General features: G+C 40.5%; 1 protein-coding gene across 1 annotated transcript in view; it reads left to right on the top strand.

Moving 5' to 3' along the window:
* Positions 1-22,949, top strand: part of Oxsr1 (oxidative stress responsive kinase 1) — an 89,518-nt gene that overhangs the window by 58,954 nt on the left and 7,615 nt on the right. Inside the window, exons 11-13 of the mRNA XM_027415366.2 lie at positions 6,748-6,870; positions 17,388-17,423; positions 21,789-21,935. Coding sequence (XP_027271167.1) covers positions 6,748-6,870; positions 17,388-17,423; positions 21,789-21,935 — 306 coding nt within the window. The remainder of the gene's footprint in view (positions 1-6,747; positions 6,871-17,387; positions 17,424-21,788; positions 21,936-22,949) is intronic.

Raw genomic sequence — 22,949 nt, 5'->3', positions numbered from 1 at the left:
GCCCTGTGGATGACTGTTTCCAGCTTCCCACAGTGAGGGGGGGATTCTGCATAGATAGCACTTACACCTTGGGGTGTAAGCCACACTACCTCCTTGCTCTAGACATGTTACAACAAAGCACTTTACTTTGTGTGTGTTAAGAACTTTGGTCATAATTTGAATTTAATACATTGAAATCCATTTTGGACAAACTTGATGTTTGCCATTCTCCACAAAGAAAATCCCTCATTCCTTTCTCTTCTCCCCCGAAAAGAGTAGCACATGTGAAGGGAAGGCTGCCCCATGGCTCTCTGTTGCTGATGGATTAAGGGAGAAGACCAGGGTCCTCTGTCCCATATGGTGTAGTAGAAGGTGTGCCTGGGAAGTTAGGGTCACTTACTATCTTTACATGTCACTACTTAAGATGTGTGTCACTATTCAGAAGGGTTTACTTAATAAGGAAAAAAGGTATTAAAATATTCTAAGTTTATATTCTTACTAACGTTCACCAGCAGCACATTAGCTTGCCTTCACTTCAGAGCCCTGTCATTCTGCAAGTTGGAATGCTCAGGTCTGGTTATTAAGAGATCTCCATTTTTGCCGGTGGTGGTGCATGCCTTTAGTCCCAGCACTTGGGAGGTAGAGGCCTGCAGATCTATGTATCTAGTTCCTGGAGAGCCAGGGCTACACAGAGAAACCCTGTCTGGGGGGGAGCAGGGGGACAATGGCAACAAAACAAACAAAAAGATCTCCATTTTCTTGTCTGTAAGGTGTCCCTAAGAAGCTGCCTTTCCTTACCTAGAGTTAAAATGATGCTGCTTCCCTTCTGGAGAGGCTCCCTTCTGTTTTCTTCCCCTTGCTATTTTTTCTTCCCCCTTATGCTTTCATTTCCCAGAATTTACCAGCAGTAAATGACATTTACTGCTGTCATTTACCAGAATCAGAAGGGGTTTAGAGCACAGTCACTTAATCACAGATGACTGAAGCCTAGTGTCTGGGGAAAGGGAAGATCCCTTGTGTTGCTGGCCACTTGGAGACACACTCTGTTCATTGTCCTGCTCCTTGTAGGCCATTAGTGTAGCATTTCCTCAAAATAGGTTTCTTTGACAACCTAAACTACAACTGTGTCTACCCATAATTTTCTATTCCTTCATGTTCTTTGAAGTTCCTTCAAGTGCTTTGAAGAACTTGTCACTGTCTAACGTGTGACTGCCTTTCTACACTGTTAGAAGAAAACTTAAGTTCACTGTTTTGTCTTAGGCCTAGGTCAGTTCTTTGCACACAGTATACATTCGAAAATAATTTGAATGCAATTTAAAATCTCTGTGCTTGTAATTCAGTAATCGTAATTGAAATTATTTAGATTCTGCAGTGTGATTTCTTTAAGGTGGTCCTCCAAGGATAGCACAAGCTAGGTTTCAGAACACCCACCTGTAATCATGCACTACAATATTTTGGAGGCTGAAAGAAAAGGATTTTAAGGTGAGGCTAGCCTGGGCAATGCTGTGAGAAGCTGTCTCTAAATTCTGGGAGTGGGAATGGGACGATGACTCAGGGTATAGTATGAGAACATGAGTTCCTATCTCCAGAGCCCACGGAAGAGCGAGGCGTGGGAGAGCATGCCTCTACCTCTAGCCTGGGGAGTAAGGGTGGAGACAGATGGATCCCTGAAGCTCATTGGTTACTCAGCAGCCTAGCCAAATTGATGAACTTCAGATTCTGTGAGGTGCCCTAACTCATAAAATAAAGGTGAGGAGCTACCGAGAGAGGGCCAGTGGTTAAGAGCACTTGAGCTGCTCTTTTAGAGAACTTGGGTCCAGTTCTCAGCACTCACATGGTGGCTCACAGCCATCTGCAGTTCTGTTGCCAGCGGGGCTTAGATGCTCTCTTTTGGCCTTCCGTGGGCACCGTAGCATGCACATGGTACACAGACATAGCATACACAGCAAAGCATACATAAAATAGAATAAATAGACTTAAAAACAGGAAGTTGAAGGACAGCTGAGGAAGATAACCCCTTCCAGTGAACTTGGACTCTTACATGTTCATTGCTCACAAAGGCGGGTCCATAGGCTCACTGCACAGTCCACAAGCGCACGTGCTCTTCCTCCCTCCCTCCCTCCCTCCCTCCCTCCCTCCGTCTCTGTCTCTGTCTCTCTCTCTCTTCTCTCTCTCTCTCTCTCTCTCTCTCTCTCTCTCTCTCTCTCTCTCATACACACACACACACACACAGCTGTAGCTCACTTGTAGAACACTTCTCTAGCAAGTCAGGCCTTGAATTCAATCCACCGTACTTAAAAAACAAAACCATAAGAACGGAAGTTGGGCTAAAAGCAGGAGGATTAGTTGAAAATTAGATTCTGTTTACCCTTTATTCCATGTTGTTAACTGGAGGATAAGAAGTTTATTTTGCAGAAAGAGCAAGAATGCTATCTAAGGGCTGGAGAGATGGCTCAGAGGTTAAGAGCACAGACTGCTCTTCCAAAGGTCCTGAGTTCAATTCCCAGCAACCACATGGTGGCTCACAACCATCCATTATGAGATCTGGTACCCTCTTATGATGTGCAGATATACATGGAAGCAGAATGTTGTTTACATAATAAACAAACAGACAAATAAATAAATAAAAGAAAAAAAAGAATGCTATCTAAACCAAAGGACAGGACTAGTAAGATGGCTCAGCAGGTAAAGATGGCCTTCGGAACCCACATTGCAAAAGGAGATAACAGACTTTGCAGGTGTGTATGTGTGTGTGTATGTGTGTGTACTGACCTCTGTGAGCACACACACACGTTCTCTAAACAAATAAATGTTAATCAAAAGATTGAGAATTCCTACAACTCAGTAGCAAACAAACCCAATTTTTAATATGAGTAAAAGGTGGGATAGAAAACTTTGCAATGAATATGCACAAGCAGCCGGTAAGTTTGCAGAAAGATATCTATTATAATTTGTAGCCAGAGAAATACAAATTAAATAACAAGGAGTTCCTCTCTCACACCCATTACTATGTCCACCATAAAAAAGGCGATAGTTGGTAAAGATCGCAGCAACTGTTACCCTTAGATACTATTGGTTAGGATGTAAATGATGCAGCAGCTTTGGAAAATTGTTTGATGCTTCTTGAAATGGATAAACAGAACTATCATATAACCTGAAAATTCACTCCTGTGCGTGCCCAGGAGTGTTGAAAGCATGTTCAAGAAATGTTCAGTGTTTATAATAATCCCACAGTAGAAATGTTGATGAGCCAGTGAGCAGTTGTGTAACGTATGTTCTGTCCATACAATGAAATACTATTTGCTAATAAAGAATAAAGTACAGGTGTTGCTTCACTTACAGTAGTTCATTTTATGATTTTGTGAGAAAATAACAGATGTTTGGCAGCAACCATACTTTGATGCCAGGGTTAGTAGTGCCTGCTTCTAACTTTAGGGCTTAGAGGTTGAGGTTATGCTTAGGAGTTTTGAGACCAGACTGAACAATGTAGTGAGACCTCATCTAAAAAGCTAGAAGGAAAAGAAGGTAGATAGGAAGGAAGGAGATGAACACCACCCTATAAACATTTTCTGGGCCAGAAATATGCAGTCCCTTGCTTCCTGGAGAGGCTGGCAGCTCCTAGCCAGCTGTACAGCCAACATTACTCAGAGCTTACGGTTGGAAGCTGTGGTGCTTGCTAGGGTAGGTGTATTAAATATATATTCAGCTTACTTGTGTGTGTGTGTGTGTGTGTGATTAACATATATAGTATATATACCAGCTGGGAGTCTAGGAGCATTTATAATGATCATGCTATAACACGAACCTTTAAATCATGTTAATAAATGAAATCAATTACAAAATAGTGCATAGTATATGATTCTGTGTGAATTGTTCAAGAATGCACAGAGACATGAATAGGCTAATTTCCTAGGACTGGGAAAAGCAGAGAGAATTGGGCAGTGACCTGTGGTGGCTGTGATGTATGTGATCAAAACGTTCTCACTTTGAATGTAGTAATACTTACATAACTCTAAATAAAAATATCTCAGTGAAGCTGTTATTTTAAAAAGATGTCATCCATGGGGTAAATTCAAAACATTAATAAAACCATGGGCACAAACTTTGTAGGATAAAGGTAAGGAAGTGTTTCAGGAAGGAGGGGTCACCAGAAGGAGGGGACAATAGAGGTGAGACTAGAGGATCGCTTGAAAAGGGTCTGCACTGAAGAGTTTCAGAAAAGGGGTCACAGGAGAGAGCATCATTGAAGTAATTCAAGGAAAGTGTCCTCAAGTGGTGGTGAGAAGCTTCCAGATGGGAGGGACCTGAGTACCTGGCACAGTGAAATAGACTACTGCACACCACTGTGAAGTCAGGGTAACAAAGGCAAGAAAATTGAGAAGTTGCTGTGGTGATGCACACTCGAGACTAGCTCTCACCAGCTCAGGAGGAAAGTGATGGTGTCCATTTGAGGCACATACCGCTCTTCTCAGAATGTTTCAGTTTTGAGATTACAATTACATCATTTTCCCCTTCTCTTTCCTCTTTCCAACCCCTCACATATACAATCGGAAGCTTCTTTTTCATAAATTGGGGTGTGTGTGTGTGTGTGTGTGTGTGTGTGTGTGTGTGTGTGTGTGTGTGTGTGTATTTTTTTTCCCTAAATACATAAATGCAACCTGTCAGTCCCTTTATATGTTATTTGTATTATATGTTTCCAGGGCTGACCTAGGTATTGATTGGATAACCAGTCAGTGAGGGCTTCCCTGGGGAAAACTTTTTCCCTGCCTCAGAATCCATTACTTGCTAAGAGTTCTCTGTCTATGGTTGAGACTTTGTAGGCTTTCCCTTGTCCATGTTACCATGTACATGCATGTTGTCTTTCTCCAAGTCTAGTTTCGGCAACCATCTTGGCGAGAGTTCATGGTTGTAACTTCTGACATTTTTAAAAGACACAATCTCACAGGAAATTCCCTTGATCCTTTGCCTCTTAGAGTCTTTCTGCTTTCTATTCTAAAACATTTAGCCTTGGGTGCAGGAGTTGTATAGTAGATGTGCCAGTTGGGACTGGGCTCTACAGCTTACATTTTGAACTGGTTTTCTGTAATGGTCTCCATTTTTGCAAGGAGAAGTTTCCTTGATGGGGGTGAAGACTACACTTATTTGTGGGTATAAAGACAAATATTTGGGCTGCGGTTAAGGATTGTAATAAAAGTACCATTAGTAGATTCTCCTCCAAGATCCGTGGCTTCCTTAGCCTGGGTTGTTGGTTAGGTTTCTTGTACCAGACATAGTTTCCCTCTTGTTGAAAAAGACTAAAGTCCAATCAGAGAGCTGTTTTTTACCACCCTAATCATGTCATGAATGCAGTTTGAGTTAGAATTGAGGTAAATGGAAAATGTCTGGCTTCAGGAACTGTAGAGATAGTTCTGTGGTTAAGAGTACTGTTTGCTCTTTCAAAAGATGTAGTTTGATTCCCAACAGCCACATGGTGGCTCATGACTGGAAATCTCAGTTATAGAGGAATACAGGACCTTCTTCTGGCTTCCGTGGGCTCCAGGCAAGCAGGTGATACATAGATATGCATGCAGGCAAACAGTCATACATATTAAAAATTAAAATCTGAAAAAACAAGTGGTGTTGATAACTGTATCTTGCCAGTCCAGAAGGAAATACATGAGACCAGAAGTCATCCAACCCAGAGTATTCCCTTGTCTCCATTAAAGCTTTAAGAAGATGGCAGTGGTGGAAATCTTACTGTTTCTGAATGTAAGGAGACTACTAAGCAAGACACTGTACCTAAGCAAAGAGTAGGTCACTATTATAGTGAAACTTTCATCTTCAGTTCTGAAAAATTCTACATTTGATAACTCCTAAAATAGACCAAAAAAGGAAGGCAGGGGTGGGGGTGGGGACCAACCAAAACCTCCCATTAGAGAGAGGAGTATAAGTTTCCAAAGGAAGCTAAAATTAGGAAGAAGATATAACTTGTTTTCTTGAGACAGGATCTCATGTGGCCCAGGCTGACCTCTTAACTCACCATATTGCCAAGGGTGGCTTTGAGTGCCTGGTCTTTCTGCTCCACCTAAGTACCGGGCACGGGCCACTTTGGCAGATACATAGTATCCATTGCAGACCCCCCCCCCAGCACTGATCCCCAGTTCTTGCATCCTGGACTAGTGTCTGACCACTGAGCTGCATCCCTTGCCCAGTGAGTGAAGGCTAAGAGATTGCTGGTTTACCTGACTCCTGAGCTCTTGAATTTTTGTGAAGTATAGCTTATAATTTTGGATTAAAAAAATTGAAGCTAGGTGTGGTGGTGCACTTCTTTAATCCCAACACTGAGGAGACAGGCAGGCCCATCAATGTCAGTTCAAGGCCAGTCCAGTCTAAGTGCAAGTTCCAGACCAGCCAGAGCTACACAGTAAGACCCTGACCCAAAAGACGAAAAAAAGGTGGAAAAAAACATTGTGCTCTTGCCTTGGGTTTGTTTATGGTATATGTGAAACATCCTTTCCTATCCTTTTATTGTCTTGGGATGTTACATGTTAGATTTTCCCCCATGCCTTAACAAAAATATTACTGGGGTTCAGAGTAACAGAGGTTAAAGTAGTTAGATAAAGCAGATTGAGGGTTAGAGGGTATGAGTTTGTAATCATGCTTACCAAGATGATAATCATCTGGTTACTCTTTTGTGTAGGTGACAGAAGGAATGGGAAATAGAATTGCGGTTCCTGTTCCATGTATACAATTGTGCTAGCCTAATTCACGGGCCTTTCTTTTGCTCAGGTTCGGAGAGTACCAGGCTCCAGTGGCCGTCTCCATAAGACAGAGGATGGAGGCTGGGAGTGGAGTGATGATGAACTGGATGAGGAAAGTGAGGAAGGAAGAGCAGCAATTTCACAACTCAGGGTAAGTTTTCTTCAGCTGGGCAGATTCTTTAGCTAGAGTTGTCCGCGGTTCTTGTTACATCTTGGTGAGCTAAAGACAAGTGCTACTGGTGGGTTTCCCTGTGAGTTCTACGGAGCAGATTAGACAGGCATGGTCTCTCAATGTGATGACATTTAAGATACATGGAAATTACCCATGTCAGCCAGGTGGTGGTGGCGCATGCCTTTAATCCCAGCACTCGGGAGGCAGAGGCAGGTGGATCTCTGTGAGTTCAAGGCCAGCTTGGTTTACAAGAGCTAGTTCCAGGACAGCCTCCAAAGCCACAGAGTCTGGGGGGGGGGGAGAAAATGACCCATGTCTAGAGGTGGATGGAGAATAACTGGATAGTGCTAATGGCTAGATACTGCAGAATTGTGAACTAGAAGACCTTGCAGCATAAAACCGTGTCCCAGCAGCATGTTACCCTTTGTGTGGACGGGAACAGTGGACTTCTTTAGTTGATTTATGTTGGATTTCTTATTTTTGCCATTACGTTTGTATATGTGTGCATTGGGGTCGTCCTTTTCCTTTGTTTTCTCATTCTTATCCAGTCATGTATAGATAGATGTCTCTATAGATGCCAAGTGTTTAAGGGCACTGCTCCCCTGCATGCTCAGTACCTTTTTACCTTTATCTTTTTTGGTGTATTTAATTAATAATGGGCATGTTTATATCTTTGCTTAGTGGGCTATACTCTTATGGGAATTCTTAGGACTCTTCATTTTTTGTTGTTGTTTTGATGAGGTTTCTCTGTAGATCTGGCTGTCCTGGAACTCTTCTATAAAGGGCAGGCCTTGAGCACATTGAGCTCCCCCTCTGCTTCTCGAGTGCTGGGATTACAGGTGTGCACCACCATGCCAGGCATCCTTTCAAGTCTTGTTTGTCATTGAAATTTGATTCACCTGGTAGATCTTTTCGATAATTCTTTTGTATAGCTAAGTTTTTAAGGCCTTGTGAATCGTGAACTCACAAAGGTGTAAAAACCAATTTAGTAGGGGTTGCAATGAAAGGACAAACTCACAGATACAGAGTAACCCTGACAATGCCTCTTCAATGCGTAGGTCTCCCACCATGCCAGGCATGAGCCAGAGCAAGAGAAGAGCACCTTTTCTTCTCCAGCTTTTCATCCCTCATGTAGCAACCCAGGCCGGTACCCTAAAGCTGTTGGCAGAAAGAATCCCACAACCCTTCCCCCTTTGGTCTCAATAGGAAGGTTGTATACTCAATACAAAACATTATACAATAAGAATAAATATCAGGTATGATCCAGGAGAAAGAAAGGATAATATCATGTACAAAAATAGACCTACAACCAACAGGAACATCAGGCACAAGAAACACATACTAAATGTCCAGGCCACATATAGGTCTTTGGCAAATGACAGATCATGTCCAATAGCTGTCAATCTTAAGTCTTGTACCTAAAAAGTCTTTACTAAGATATGAGAGGATAGTAACTGTGGCTGTCTAGTCTTCAACTCCGTCAAAGACCTGAGAAAGAAAACAATATTACCTGAGTAAGCAGGAAGTGTAAGCAGGTGACTCCCAAAAGGTGCAAGAAATGACAGAAACGGCTGACTTACCTGGACAGTCACCCAAAGTCTCTCTGCAATGTTGGGGCAACCAACTTTGGCTATAGGCCTAGAGTATCTGACAGACCATTTTCAGAAGCAGGAAAAGTCTAAAGATTGGCCTACCCTGTCTTGGCAAGGTTCAGCAGTCTCTTTTCCTTGTATCCTGCTTGTCCAGATTGGACAGCATGCTTACTGTCCGCAGGCGAGGCAAGGGCGGTTCTTTGCCCGCTAGGCCAGTTTGCCAAGAAGAAAATAGCTCCACATGGAGTATCTTCTGTGCCCATCATTCTCACAGGAATAGATCAGAGCAACAGAATTCATATTATTGAAACACTTAAATGCCATCTTCATATTCTGTAGGTCTTTGAAGTGTTTGAAATTACCTATCTATGTGGAGTCCATCTCTATGCATCTAGAGAACCTAACTAGCATAAGTATGACAAACATGGTGACTATTAACCTGTAATTCTTAATAACCGATTAGCTTAAAGACTAAAGCTTCACATTATAAAAATAAACAATCTGTGAACACATGTGCACCATGAGGACAATGACCTGGAAATTGTAATAATATGTAAAGTATCTTTATCAGAGTTTGAAAATGTATAGTGCAATATGAGAAAAATATCTTTAATTTGTGTCAATATACAAAATAGAAACATACTTCTGCTTATGTATGACAAAAATAATTTACATTTGTGTACAAAAATATTGTAAACAGAAATAGGAATATAATAAAATAGGAACAAATATAATTTTGAATTTGTATCAATATATAAATTATCTTAGGAATACTAAAATAATTTTACATATGTATCCATATACAAGAATTTATGCCAATATAAATTGTCTGTAACTGATAGTTGCTAAAATAGTTTTTAAGTCGATACAGTAATCTACCTTACTATCTTATCCTATCTGTTCCCCTTTTTTCTAAAACCAAGCGAGATTACTGAGTCTAATTATTATTATTCTGCTCCCCACCTTGTAATAACTGAGGAAAAAAACAAAAATTATCCATCTCAACTTTAGGGAGAGGAGGTATCGTTTTCTTAGAATTGCTTCTCGCTGTCTTGGTGTTGATATCTCTATGAGATCCTGTTTTTTTATTTTTTTAAAGAAAAAAACCAAAAAAACTACATAATGGTCAAGTTTCAAGGACTAGCTGTAACATTTGTCGTCAGTCTCTGAGTAGCAGTAGGCTTCTCTGACGTTCTGACTAGAGTGTTGTAAGAAGGTGGACCATCTCAGCTAGCCACCTTGGAATTGTCTTGAGCAGTTTTAGTCCAAATCTGATCTTTGAGTGGTGTTTATCATCTCAATGGCATCATCATGAACCAAGTGGAATCCTTGTTGTGGGGCCCCATCTCCTCTCTGGAGACCAGAGAACATATTGTTCACTGTAGAAAACTTAAACATTATTAATATCAAAATGGAAGGTTTACATTTTTGGTAGACGCCAGGCCCTGGTGGCCCACGCCTTTAATCCCAGCACTTGGGAGGCAGAGGCAGGCGGATCTCTGTGAGTTCGAGGCCAGCCTGGTCTCCAGAGTGAGTGCCAGGATAGGCTCTAAAGCTACACAGAGAAACCCTGTCTCAAAAAACCAAAAAAAAAAAAAAATTTTTTTTTTTTTGGTAGACATATATCCAAAGAAAAGTATCAAAGAGACAAAAATAAGTATGGGAAGAAAAAGAATTTTGGGGAGATAATGGAGTTTTGACAACACTAGTCCTTAGATTTTTTTTGTTTTCTTCTGTCCCATACCAGGTGGCTCTTCTGATACATGACAGAACTCTGAATTTTATTATTATTATTATTATTATTATTATTAACAACATGCTTGGATGTAGAGGAGAGCTGTGCTCCGTCCGACTCCAAAGCCAGCTTTGATTTTTAATTGAGTTAGGACTACAACTTTTCTGAGAAATAAAGAAGTATAGATATTGAAGTAGTGAGATTTTACACTGCAGAGAAGATTGGTACCATAGATCAGATTTTTCTTTGCTTGGTGATTCTTTCTGGATAGCTATCCTTTCTTCTTTAGGTGTCTAGATGCCCAAGGCCTTTTGATTTCTTAGAGATGGGTATTCCTACTTTCCTGTAACGTCAAGAATAGAAACTTGTCCAGACTCTTCTGAAGTTCCCCTACAACAATCTACCTCTGGGGCCTTGGTTCCCCCTACCTGTTTATCAAGCAGTTCTTTTAGAGTGTATTAGATCTTTCAACACTGCTTGACCTGTTAGATTGTGTTGTATACCTGTAATATGCTTTATATTATAATATGCAAAAAGCTGTTTGATTTTACTAGAGACATATGCTGAAGCACTGTCAGCCTTAATTTGTGCAGGCATTCTCATGAGGGCCATGACTTCTAATATATATGTCATTACAGAATCAGCCTTTTCAGAACTCAAAGCAGTTGCCCATTGAAATCCTGAAAATGTGTCTATTGTATAATGTACATGTTTTAATTTTCCAAGTTCTCCAAAAATGAAACACATGCATTTACCAAATGTCATTTATTGACATATCTTTAGGGTTAGTTCTGCATGCAGGTAAAGGAATTTGGTTATAGAAGGAACAGGTAGGACCTCCCCCACACCCCAAATTTCTTTGGCTTGTGGCCAAGAGATAGAAAAATCATTTTTTAAACCATTGCTATTGACATGATTTTTTTTTTATGAATTTCTTATTTACAAACGATCAGTTTCATCATTGCCTTGTGTTAGATGACATGGCAGACCGTATGGGATCTCATGTGAATTTTATATATGGGATGATTCCTATTCCTGGTTATTTTTTTGTAATTGCATAAATAATGAAGTTAATTCTGTTTCATCAATAATAAAATTCAGGAGTTTCAATGTGTGCAACAATTCTTTCTGCACATTGACTGTAACTACATTCAGAGGTTCTGTAAAATCCATAAGTACTATGAGAATGGCATACAGTTCTGACTTTTGCACAGTTATAAGGGCTCTGAACCACTTTACTTACATTTCCTGATTATTTGCATTAGTATAGAACATAGGGACTCTAGATTTTGGTGTTTTCCTTACAATATGCAGAAGGACCCAAATTGTTCTTTTTTTTAATTTTTTTTAAGATTTTATTTATGTATTATGTATACAGCTGTCTGCCTGCATGCCAACAGAAGGCACTAGATCTCATTCAAGGTGGTTGTGAGCCACCATGTGGTTGCCGGGAATTGAACTCAAGACCTCTGGAAGAACAGTCACTGCTCTTAACCACTGAGCCATCTCTCCAGCCCCCAAATTGTTCTTTTTATGAATTTAATTCTCTCACTTTGAGGAAAATTATTGCTAATCTTTCTCAAAGGATGACTGCAAGCTCTTTGCTAATATTCATTATCCTTCCATAAGGAGGGAATGTCTTCATTAGTTAAAGGCACCATAACTTGTGCCAGGTCCATTCCTGTCAGCTGAAGAAGTCTTAATTTTCCTTTAAAATCAAATCAGAAATATTTTCCATATATGTCTTTAATTTCTTATTCTGTTTATGTGTTGAAAATATCCATTTCAATATAATATCTTCCCCCTCATCAAAATCCTTGCAGGGGATTGCCTAGAGTGTAGTGTGACCAGAGTGCAGTTAAGCTTGGACCCATGTGCATTGTGTCATTGCTTTTCCACCATAGCCAGTTGTCCTTCAGCTTCACCTGGTGATTTTCTTGGACTATTTAAGTTCTTGTCACCTCCCAGGGTATTGTCCGCATTGTTTAGTTCATATTTTTCTAAAGTGTCTATCTTTGAATCAACCAATAAGATATCATTGTAGAAACAGTACACGAATTATTTTGCACCAAATATTAGCACAGGATGGGGCTATCTAACATTCCCCTTGGGAGGACCTTCTATTGCTATCTCCTGACCTGCTGATAGTTATTATTATAAGTAGGCATCATGAAGGCAAAGTTTTCCCTGTCTTTTTCTTATAAAGTGAAGAAGCAGTCTTTTAAATCAATAACTATAATAGGCCATTCTTTAGGTATCAGAGAGGGCAAGGGCATTCCAGGCTGTAGAGAGCCCATCAGCTAAATTACTTTATTTATGGCTCTCAGGTCTTTCAGCATTCTCCATTTTTATGATTTCTTTTTAAATAACAAATACAGGAAATTCCTGGGGCTGCTTGAGTCTTCAGTATGTTGAGCATTTAGCTGCTCCTGAACCAGCTGTTTTAAAGCCTGTGATTTCTCTGATGTCCTAGGCCATTGCCCAACCCAGATAGGTTTGTCAGTTAACCATTTTAAGGGTAGGGCCATTGGTACCTCTGAGAGTTCGACAGCAGTTGTGCCCTGTTTTTGTACAGCCTGAAAGGAAACAGGCATTGGTTTATGGTCCAATTCTGAGGCTGCGTATTCCATTGCTATAACAGATCAAGACCCCATAAAATTACTTCTAGACTAGCCACATATGGCCTCAGCCTTCCCCTCTGTCCTTGTAGCCCTGTGTATTCAACCCATCTTGTGCTTTGTTTTACATGAGATGGGGTTCTAATCCCTATGAATTGAACATCTACCTCCTGAAGATGCCAATTCGGATGCCAAGATTCTGTAGTAATAATAGTCACATCTGATCCTATATCTAATAATCCCTTAATTATAATGTTAGTTATTTGTACTCTTAGCTTTGGTCTTTGGTCATTTGTAGCAGTCTAACAAAATATACATTTTCTGGTTCCTCCTGGATTTTTTATTCATCCTCCAAAGCTATTCTATCATCTAAAGCAGTATTCTTTTTTAATTTTAATTTTTTTTTTTTTATGATAGGCACTGTATTTTCTAGTGTTCTGGGGAGGAGTGTTCTCCACAGTGACTGGAGATAACTGGATCATGTTAAGCAGGGGGCCTGTGACAGGCCTTCCTAAGGACTGTCCTGATGAATAAGTGTTGCCTTGTTTGTCTCCTGTGGATCTACATTCATTGGTCTAATGTTGGCCTTTGCTTCATCTTCTGCATACTCTGGAAGGTTGGGGCCTTCTATTTGGATGTTTCCTAGAAGAAACATGATTTCTAGGAACTCCCTGTCTACAGTTTCCTCACAGATGACCTATTCTACCACAGTTGAAACAGTTGATATTTTGATGTCTCTTTAGGCCTTTGGAAATGGCCTTTCCTACCCAGGCCCCATCATTATAATTAAGAGACTCAATATTGGCTCCATTTACCTATGGATGCTGATCTGACCTTTAAAAGCCCAAGTATCTTTTTGCATCCTAAATTAGCATTTTCAAAAGCTACAGATTCAGTGAGTACTCTCCTTACTTCTGAATCTGATACCCCTATATGTACAGCTTTAGTCAATCTTTGCAAAAGGCCACTAAAGGGTTCTTTTGAGTCTTGTATAACTTTAGTATAAGACTCAGTTCTTTTCCTGGTTCTTGAATCCTGTCCCAAGCACTCAGGTCTGCTGTACAGCATAGGGACTAGATTTGTTCATTGTACATAGCCTGACTATTTGCATCAGCATACAGCTCTCACCAAGAATTTGATCTTGGGAGGCCTCCTAACCATGGATCTTACCTTGTTGTTCAACCGCCTTAACTTCCTCTCTTCAATAGCGCAAAGGGAGCTGGGAGTGCCAGAGAATCACCAAGACAAGAGCTGGAAACTGACAGCTCGAGAATGTCCGCAGGCTCTGGGCCCCACGTAGGGGCTATGGAACTCTCAGAGGCTGCCTAGGCAGCTAGGAGTGGCCCTCTGGATTTCAAAGGGGGCCGACCTAAGCTTGGGCTCAGAAGGGCGTGGGAAGCACCAGTAGCCGAAGAAGTTGGAGGTAGATGCCAGGCTGCTAGCTGTGGGTCGTGGGGTTCAGCCCCACATTGGACACCAAGTGAAATCTGTGCTCACAAAGGTATAAAAACAGATTTATTAAGGGGTGCAATGAAAAGGACAAACTGACAGATACAGAGTGAGGCTAAAGGCTGCTGATTCCGCACCACTGCTCTGTGGCTTTGATCTCCTGCCATGCCAAGCATAAGCCAGAATAAGAGACGAGTGCACTTTCTCCTCACGTAGCATCCCAGGGTCACTCTCTATGGCCGCTACCCCAAAGCTATTGGCAGGAAGAATTCCCACAACAGCCTTGCAGATGAAAATTGGCAAATATTTATTAAGCATCAAGCTTAGAAAAGTTCTGCAAAAGTTACAGATAGTAAAAACATTTATTTTTTGTCATTCATTTTGGATAGTGTGCTGTCCTTCATGCTTTCTATGGTGTTTTATATAGGTATGGCCCCATACACTCATGTGTTTAACTGCTTGGCCATAGAGAGTAGCACTGTTATGAAATGTGGCCTAGTTGGAGGAAGTGTGTCACTGTGGAGGAAGGGTTTGAGAACTCCTATGCTTAAGCCATGCCCAGTGGGATAGTTATTAGTGTTAACTCTATTGAAGATTTATAATGAAAAGAAGCAAGTTGAGAAAGTAAAAATACAAAATGTACAATTTGAGGAGAAATGGAGCACTCCAAAGTAGAATGAAACTAAGTCCTGTGTTCAAGAGATAAACAGATTAAGAACTGGAATAAAGGGAGTATTGACCTTAGGACAAGATCCCACCCAACTAAGTTTCCAACTTTTGAAAAGGAATAAAAGAAAATCTTAGGGTGTGGTGGTGTACACCTTTAGTCCCAGCATACAGAAGGCAGAGGCTGTTGGATCTCTGAGTTTGAGGCCATCCTGGTCTACAGATCCAGTTAGAACTTTAAGCTCCTTCTCAAGGACCATATCTGCCTGCATGCCAGTATGCTTCCCAACATGACCACAGTGGACAAAATGTCTGAACCTGTAAGCAGCCCCAATGAAATGTTTTCTCTGTAAGAGTTGCTGTGGTCACGGTGTCTCTTCACAGCAACAGAAACCCTGACCATTTCTTTCTCAGACCTGCTGCATGTCCTGTGCAGACTGTCTCCTGTCAGGCATTGCAGTAACGTGGAAGGTTTGTTCCTTTGTTTTTTATGCCTCCACATAACTGTCAGTGTTTAATATCAGACATTTATGTGTTGTTTCCTTTATTATTTGTTAAGTTTTTTTGTGTGTTGCTACTTAGTTTTTAAAACATAAGTAATGTAGCCACGAGGCACCATTTGTAATGTCCCTTGGTAACTCTGGTGTGCTTGTCAGTTCTGTTTGCTTCAGTGTCTGTTCACACTGTCGTCACCCAGAGTGCTTTCTGCCTCATTAGACAAGGTGAATTTCACTCATTGCTTACCAATAATGTTGTGATTTTATAGTTAGAAAAATTTAGTTAACTTGTAAGGTAGTAGGTTTCATTGTGATACTTTCAAATGTATATACCATATTTTGTTCTTGTCTTCCCTACAGCCGTTATCGGCTTCTTGACTTCAGTGTCCTCTGCCAGGGGTCTCCCTTGTGCTTCCTTGTCACATTCAGGGCATTGCTCTCCATCTGCTTACTTGGGCTTGGGTGCCATGGTGTGTATGTCCTCTTTCTAGTTCTCTCTCCCTCTACCTTACCTCGCCCCTTTCAGCCTAGAGTCTCCATACAACAGTCTTGCTTATTAATGTTAGTTATCTGCAGTTTCATCCATTTTGTGAAAATGAACTGGTTCTGTGTCTTGGCTGTTGTAACAGCTTTAACTCTGCAAGCACACACATCTCTGTGTGTTCTGGCTTAAAATTCCATCCTACATATGCACAGGTGTGGTGTGTCTGGACTAGATGATAGCTCTAGAGGTTTTAGTTTTTATGTTTGTTTAGTTTGAGAATTCTTTAAAATTAATTTAAAAATTAGTATACAAAGTAGTGAGTTCTGTTTATACTTTGTCCTTACTACCTTGGACATATTCTTGTCCTTTCTGTGTCCCCTCCCCGTTTCCAGGTCATGTCTTGCTGGTTTCCTCCTCCCTTCTAACATCCCCATTCAGTTTTCATGCCTCTGCTTTCCATTATCTCCCCTGCCCCCCCCCCAAAAAAAAAAACACCTTCACCTCTTATGGTTCTCTCTCTAGCCTTACTGACTGTGCGAAATCAAAACTTAACCCTAGGCACCTATATATGATGTGGTTATCTTTCAGGGGTGTCTGGTTTCACAATGATTTTCTACCTTCACTCAATTTTCCTGCAAATGCCTAGCTGTTTTTCTTTATTCCTGAATAAAATTCCATCGTATACTTACCACATTTACTTCATGCCATTCTGTTGATGGACATGTAGCTAGATAACACAGCTGCAAACATGGCTGTGCAAAACATTTATAATGGGACTTTGAAAATATGTTGAATAACTAGCTTAAAGGCTTAGATTTGGCCTGTGATCTTAGGAATATGTTTATGATTATGTTTATTAACATAACCATTAATCGTATGTTTATGGTTAATGGAAAGAAATTTGCTTTTGCGTATGACTTTTTCTACCTGAGAACTCAGGCAGTATGGATGTTTGCTTATAAAAATGATTTTGTTAATTTTTTTTCTCTTGTTTTATTCTATTTTGTTTGAGACCAGTGCTGGGGTTGGTGTTTGCTGGGATGAGGGTGGGGTGGGAGTGGGGGTTGGGAGGGACTGTCTCAATGGTGTTGCCCTGGCTGTCCTGGAACTCAATTTGTAGACTAAGCTGGCCTTGAATTCACAGAGATGCACCTGCCTCTGCCTCCTGAGTGCTGGGCTTATTTATATGCATGAGCCAGCATGCCTGGCTGAAACTGTTAACTTGTAATATGGTGAGTGTATTGATGTTCATTATGGACTAGTGCTACGAAACTAATAATATAACAGCTTTCTTCTTTTCAGAAAACTCAGACTTGAGTTAATTTATGGACCAGAATGGAATAAAGTAGCTTGTAATCAGTATTATTTTTACAGTTTCTTGGAATTTGCTGCATGAAACTGACTACAAATAATCTTAAGTTTTGAGCTAACAGAATCTTTTGCTGTGTCTTTCAGTCTCCCCGAGTGAAAGACTCACTGTCCAATTCTGAGGTGAGTAACTGCAGATTATCATGTCCTCATTAAAACAGACCTTTTAGTTTGCTTTTAATGTCAGGTTCATTCATTCAGTCAGTCTGTCTGTCTTTGTCTCTGTGTATCACTGGATGTGACGAAATGTCAATGAGGTGTTACAGCAGCCACATCTGAAGGTGGCTTAAAGCTTAGACCATTCCTTGCTTGCTGAACTGTTTTTCAGGCTTGGGCTGCTTGATGTGCAAAGTGGTTGTTTTGCCTTAATTAATCTGTCTAGGAGCTTGTCACATTGTTGTCCTTGCATTTGATTAATTTTTAGCAAGCAAATCCTGTTTTGTTGTTGTTGTTTTTGTACTTAATTGTACCAGTGTGATAGGAAACTCCCATCAAACAGCATTCTGTAAAATGAACTTCTCTAATGCTTAATGTCTGAGAGAAGTAATTTCATAGGTTTATTCTGTTGTATAGTCTTCCTCCTGGTAACACTTTGTATTTTAAATACAGTATTTAATTAAAAAAAATATATGCTCTTAATTTGTATAGATAGTATTCAGATTACATGCACTACTAAGTACATGACTTATGCTCACAGAGCTATATTGTATCTCTTAATTATCAGCAGGCTAGTATTGACACGACACTACAGCTGCTGTCTGTTCCTGTTCCTCACTCTTCTTCCCAGACCTGAAATTAGGCACGCTCTTGTCATTCTTTTGGCCAGTGGAAAGGTAGCCGGGGCTGAGGTTTTGACTTTGTTGGTAGAAAGAACCCTTTCCTAGCATAGCTGAAACCTTGGCTTCAATCCCCAGTGCTACATAGAACTGGGTATGGGTGCCTGTGTCTGTCATCCCAGCTCTTGCTGGGAGGAAGACTAGAACTTCAACATAGGCCGGCCGGCTGGTGGTGGCATATGCCTTCAACCCCAGCCCTCGGGAAGCACAGGGAGGCGGATCTCTGTGAGTTCAAGACCAGCCTGGTTTACAGAGGGAGTTCCGGGACAACCTCCAAAGCCACAGAGAAACCCTGTCTCAAAAAACCAAAAAAAAAAAAAAAAAAAAAAAAAAAAAAACCAGAAAAAAAAGAAACAAAAAGGAAGTTCAAGATCATTCTTGGCCACACGATATGCCCAAAACTAATGGGGGATGCATGAGACCCTGTCCTTCACCTACTCTCTTAAAAGTTAGCAGAAGGGAGGGTCACTGTGTGTTTCCTTATTCCTTACCCTGTCACTGTAAACTTCTTTCCTTGTGTGACAGTAATACCACATTAATAGCTGCTGCTGCTCAGATAGATTTGAACTGTGTACAAGAAACACCTTGAGTGCATTCAGGTACTGAATATTAGAACTGTTGATTCTGATTTAATTTGTATTGATTAATTTCTCAAAATTATATGAGGAAGTTTTTACAGATTACCTGAGCTTTTCCTTTTAGTCTTCTCACTGTCTGTCCCTAAAGCATGTTCATGTGAGTTCTCATACACCCATATCCTCATGCTGCTTACATTGTTTTTAATTTAATTGTAATAAAGCTAATATAGCATAAATTCACAGTCACAGTTATTTTCAGTTTTGTAACATTGAACACATTCATTCTTCAGTGCAGCCATCACCACGTCTGTCCTAAGAACTGCTCATCTTGCCATGCTAAAACTCTGTCATTGAACTTTCTCACACCTCTAGTTCCTGGGAACTCCCTTTATTTTTTCTATCTCTGTAAACTTTATTATTCTACATATTTCATCTTAGTTGAGTCATAATATTTGTTCTTTTCTCACTGGCTTATTTTACCCAACACAATATTCTCATGGTTCATCCATGTTGTGCCATGTCTCAGAATGTCTTCCTCATTTTTAGGCTATGTATATGATATCTCATTATACATGTAGGTGTGGTTTCTTTTCTTTATTCATCTGCCCAACAATGCTCTTATCTTTGGCAGTTGTAGGCAATGCTGCCATGAATGTGAATGTATAATAGCTGCTCTCAGTTCTCTTGAGCTGTACATCTAGAAGTGGGATTGCTGAGTTGTGGTCATTCTCTTTATGTTTTCATCTTGTTTGGTTTGAGGCAAGGTGCTGAGAACTGAACTGAACTTTGGTCCTCTGCAAGAGCACCAGCCCACTTAATTTCTCCAGCACATCTCCTTGATTTTACTTATGTACAGAGGGAGGGAGGGAGGGAGGGAGGGAAAGAGAGAGAGAATATGTGTGTGTCTTCCTATTATTTTCTGTTAAAGTAAGCCTTTATTATTGTTCATTGACTTTTCTTTTATAAAATTGTCTGTTACATTGATATTTTTCCCAGTAGCTAATTTAAAACGTTTGGTTTACTTTTATAATTAGATCTGTTTTTCCTCCAGATACTTGATTAGAATCTATTAAATATTTGAAGTATACAGTATGTAATGTCTGTTAGTTACAAAGCTCCCCATCCTTTCCTGCCCCTCTGACAAGATCTCACTATGTAGCCTGTCTGGTTTATACTCCTTATCTTTCTGCCTTGGCCTCCTTCCTTTGATATATTTTATATATAATATTAGGTAAATATAAAATAATATGATTCCTGGAGGTTTTGTCAAACAGCCTTGGTGTTATTTGTCACTTGTCCTTCCTTCTGTTTGGATCATCTGTTTGCCCTCCCGCATTGGAAACCCCTCTCAGTTACTCCCTTTCCTACTTCCTATCACTTGCTTCCTGCTCTTCCCCCCACCTACCCCCATCTGCAGTCCTTTCTTAATTTCTGTGGTTACTCATGTTGTATACTTGTATGTGAGTATTTGCAGCTCGGAACCTCAGATGAAAGAACATGACACATTTGTTTTCCTGGGTCTGGGTTCCATTTGCCTGCAGAGTTCAGGCTTGTACTTTTCTTTATAGCTAAATAGTGCCTATTGTGTATATGAACCACATTTTCGTTGTCCGTTCACCTGTTGAAGAGCATTTAAGTTGTTTTCATTTTCTGGCTGTTGTGAACAGAGTAGCCATGAACATTGCTGAGCAGGTTTCTGTGCAGTAGGCTGTCAAGTCCTTTGGGCACATCCCAGGAGCATCTACCAGCTGAATCATATGGTAGATTTACTTTTAGTTTCCTACCAACCATTTTCCATGACCTTGATAGCATCTGCTGTCAGTTGTTTGCTGATTTAAGCCATTCTAACTGGGGTGATGAAATCTCAAAATTATTTTTACTTGCATTTTTCTGATTGCTTAGGAGAATGAACGTATTTTGAGGCGTTTCTAAGTCATTTTTATTTCTTCTGTTGAGAATTCTGTTTAGACCCTTAGACTACTTTTTAATTGGGTCATTTGTTTCCTTGATTCTTTGTCTTTTGAGTTCTTTGTATATTGTGGTTATTAATCCTCGTCAGATATATAGCTGACAAAGATTCTCTCCCATTCTGTGGGCTTCTTCACTTGGTTGATTGTTTCCTTAGCTATATAGAAGTTTTAGAGTTTTATGAGGTCTTAGATATCAATTGTTGGCCTTACTTCCTGGGCAGATGGAGTCTTGTTCAGAAAGTCCTTACTTATATCTTACAGGGTACTGCCTATATTCTAGAAATTTTAGTTTTTTGGGTTTCAGAATGAGGACTTGATCCACGTCCATCTAATTTCTGTGCCGAGTGACAGATATGGGTCTAATTTCAGTCTTCTGCACATGGCAATCCAGTTTTCCCATCTCCATGTCTTGAAGACGTTGTCTTTTTCTCCCATGTTCCTCCTCCTCTTCCTGCTTCTCCTCCTCCTCCTCCTCTTCCTCCTCCTCTTGCTGCTGCTCCTCCTCCTCAGTTTAGAAGCCAATTTTCACAGGTGTGGTGGCTCCCTTTGGTTGACCTCTTGTGAGGCGCTGACTTCACCGTGACATGACAGTTTGAATGACACATGGAAGCATACGTAGAAGAGATGGCACAGCTAGCAGAGACTCTAGGCTGTCTGTTAGAACAGCACATTCTCACATGCACTGACCTGCTGACCCCTTCCAGAGGTCAGGCAATGACAGTCCACTCACTTCCTACTGGGGTCATCTTTCCAGGGTTTACAAGTAATTATATCTCAGAATGTTGCTAGAACAGGCATGTTGGTGCACATCTATAATCCTGACACTTGGGATTATATTATATTATATTATATTATATTATATTATATTATATTATAGCTTAGACTACCTAGCAAGTTCCAAAATAACCTCCTCTAAAAAACCAAAAGCAAAAGGAATTTAGAATGCTTGGAAATAATGACTTATATGCGGTACTGATAAGTGCAGAGAAGGGGCGGTAATTCAGTGTGAGACAGACAGGCAGTGGTGAGAACTTTCCCTGTGAGCCTCTCAGGTGTCGGAGACCGCTCTCCCTATTTACTTAACACTGCGTGTGTTTGCTGCAGCTCTTTTCAGCAGGCGACCCCATGGGCACTTTGCTCCACGTTCCCGAACAGATTTCTGCTCATCTACCTCAGCCAGCTGGCCAGATGCCTACACAGCCTGCTCAAGTATCTCTCCAGCCCTCTGCAGAGCCAGCAAAAACAGCACAGGTAAAGTGCAGTGTCCTTTCATGGTCTGTCACCTTGTGGGCAGATGAAATTAATGCAGCCTGTGAACTCTCAAGTTGGTAGTTTGATTTGGAACAAGTGAGGAATTCTGTGTTCATAGTTTTATAGCAACAGATAAAAGGGTCACATAGGTTTATTTTTTTTTCTGCAGATTTTTTTTTATTTGAATTAGAAACAAGATTGCTTTACATCCCAGTTCCCTCTCCCTTCCGTCCTCACCTACCACCCCACCCCACCCCACCCCAACTAAAACCCTACCAATCACATATCCTTTCTGCTCCTCCTGGGTGATGAGGCCTTCCATATGGTGTCATCAGAATCTATCGTATCCTTTGGGATAGGGCCTAGGCCCACCCCTGTGGGATCACACAGGCTTTGAAACAACAATATTAAGTTAATTATGAAATATACCAAGTACAAAAATGTTGGCTACTATATTGTCAGCTCTTCATTAGGTTTTTATTAAATTTATTTTGAGACTGTGGAGTTAGCCATCTTTCCTTTTGCTCATTTACACTCATTAATACCTGTTTTTCAGGCCCTATGTTTTCAGAATTATTCTAAGATATTTATCCATGTTGTGTGTTGGTGGCACACTCCTTTAATCCTGGCACTCAGGAGGCAGAGGCAGGCAGATCTCTGAGTTTGAGGCCAGCCTGGCCTACAGAGCAAGTTCCAGGACAAGCTCCAAAGCAATACAGAAACTCTGTCTCGAAAAACAAAAACAAAACAACAAAAAAAGTTGTTCATTTTGTGAGAGAATTGATTTTGTTAAAGCTAGGTAATAATTAATCACACATGATTGTCATTAAATTGCAGTGTGGTGGAAGTGTCTGGGTGTTGTTAATGGCTTTACTGTTAATCCCTGTATGCTAGGTAACTTTATGGCTCCATTCTGAAAACCTCTGATACTCTGTATTGTGTAATCTTATGCCACTTGGCTGAAGTAAGAGTTTGAGTGTCAGTTCATTTATTATTAGAAGTGCCTTTTCCCCC

This window comes from Cricetulus griseus, chromosome 4, assembly GCF_003668045.3.
Source record: "Cricetulus griseus strain 17A/GY chromosome 4, alternate assembly CriGri-PICRH-1.0, whole genome shotgun sequence".
Classification (NCBI taxonomy): Eukaryota; Metazoa; Chordata; class Mammalia; order Rodentia; family Cricetidae; genus Cricetulus; species Cricetulus griseus.
This window is presented reverse-complemented; position numbering and strand designations above follow the sequence as displayed.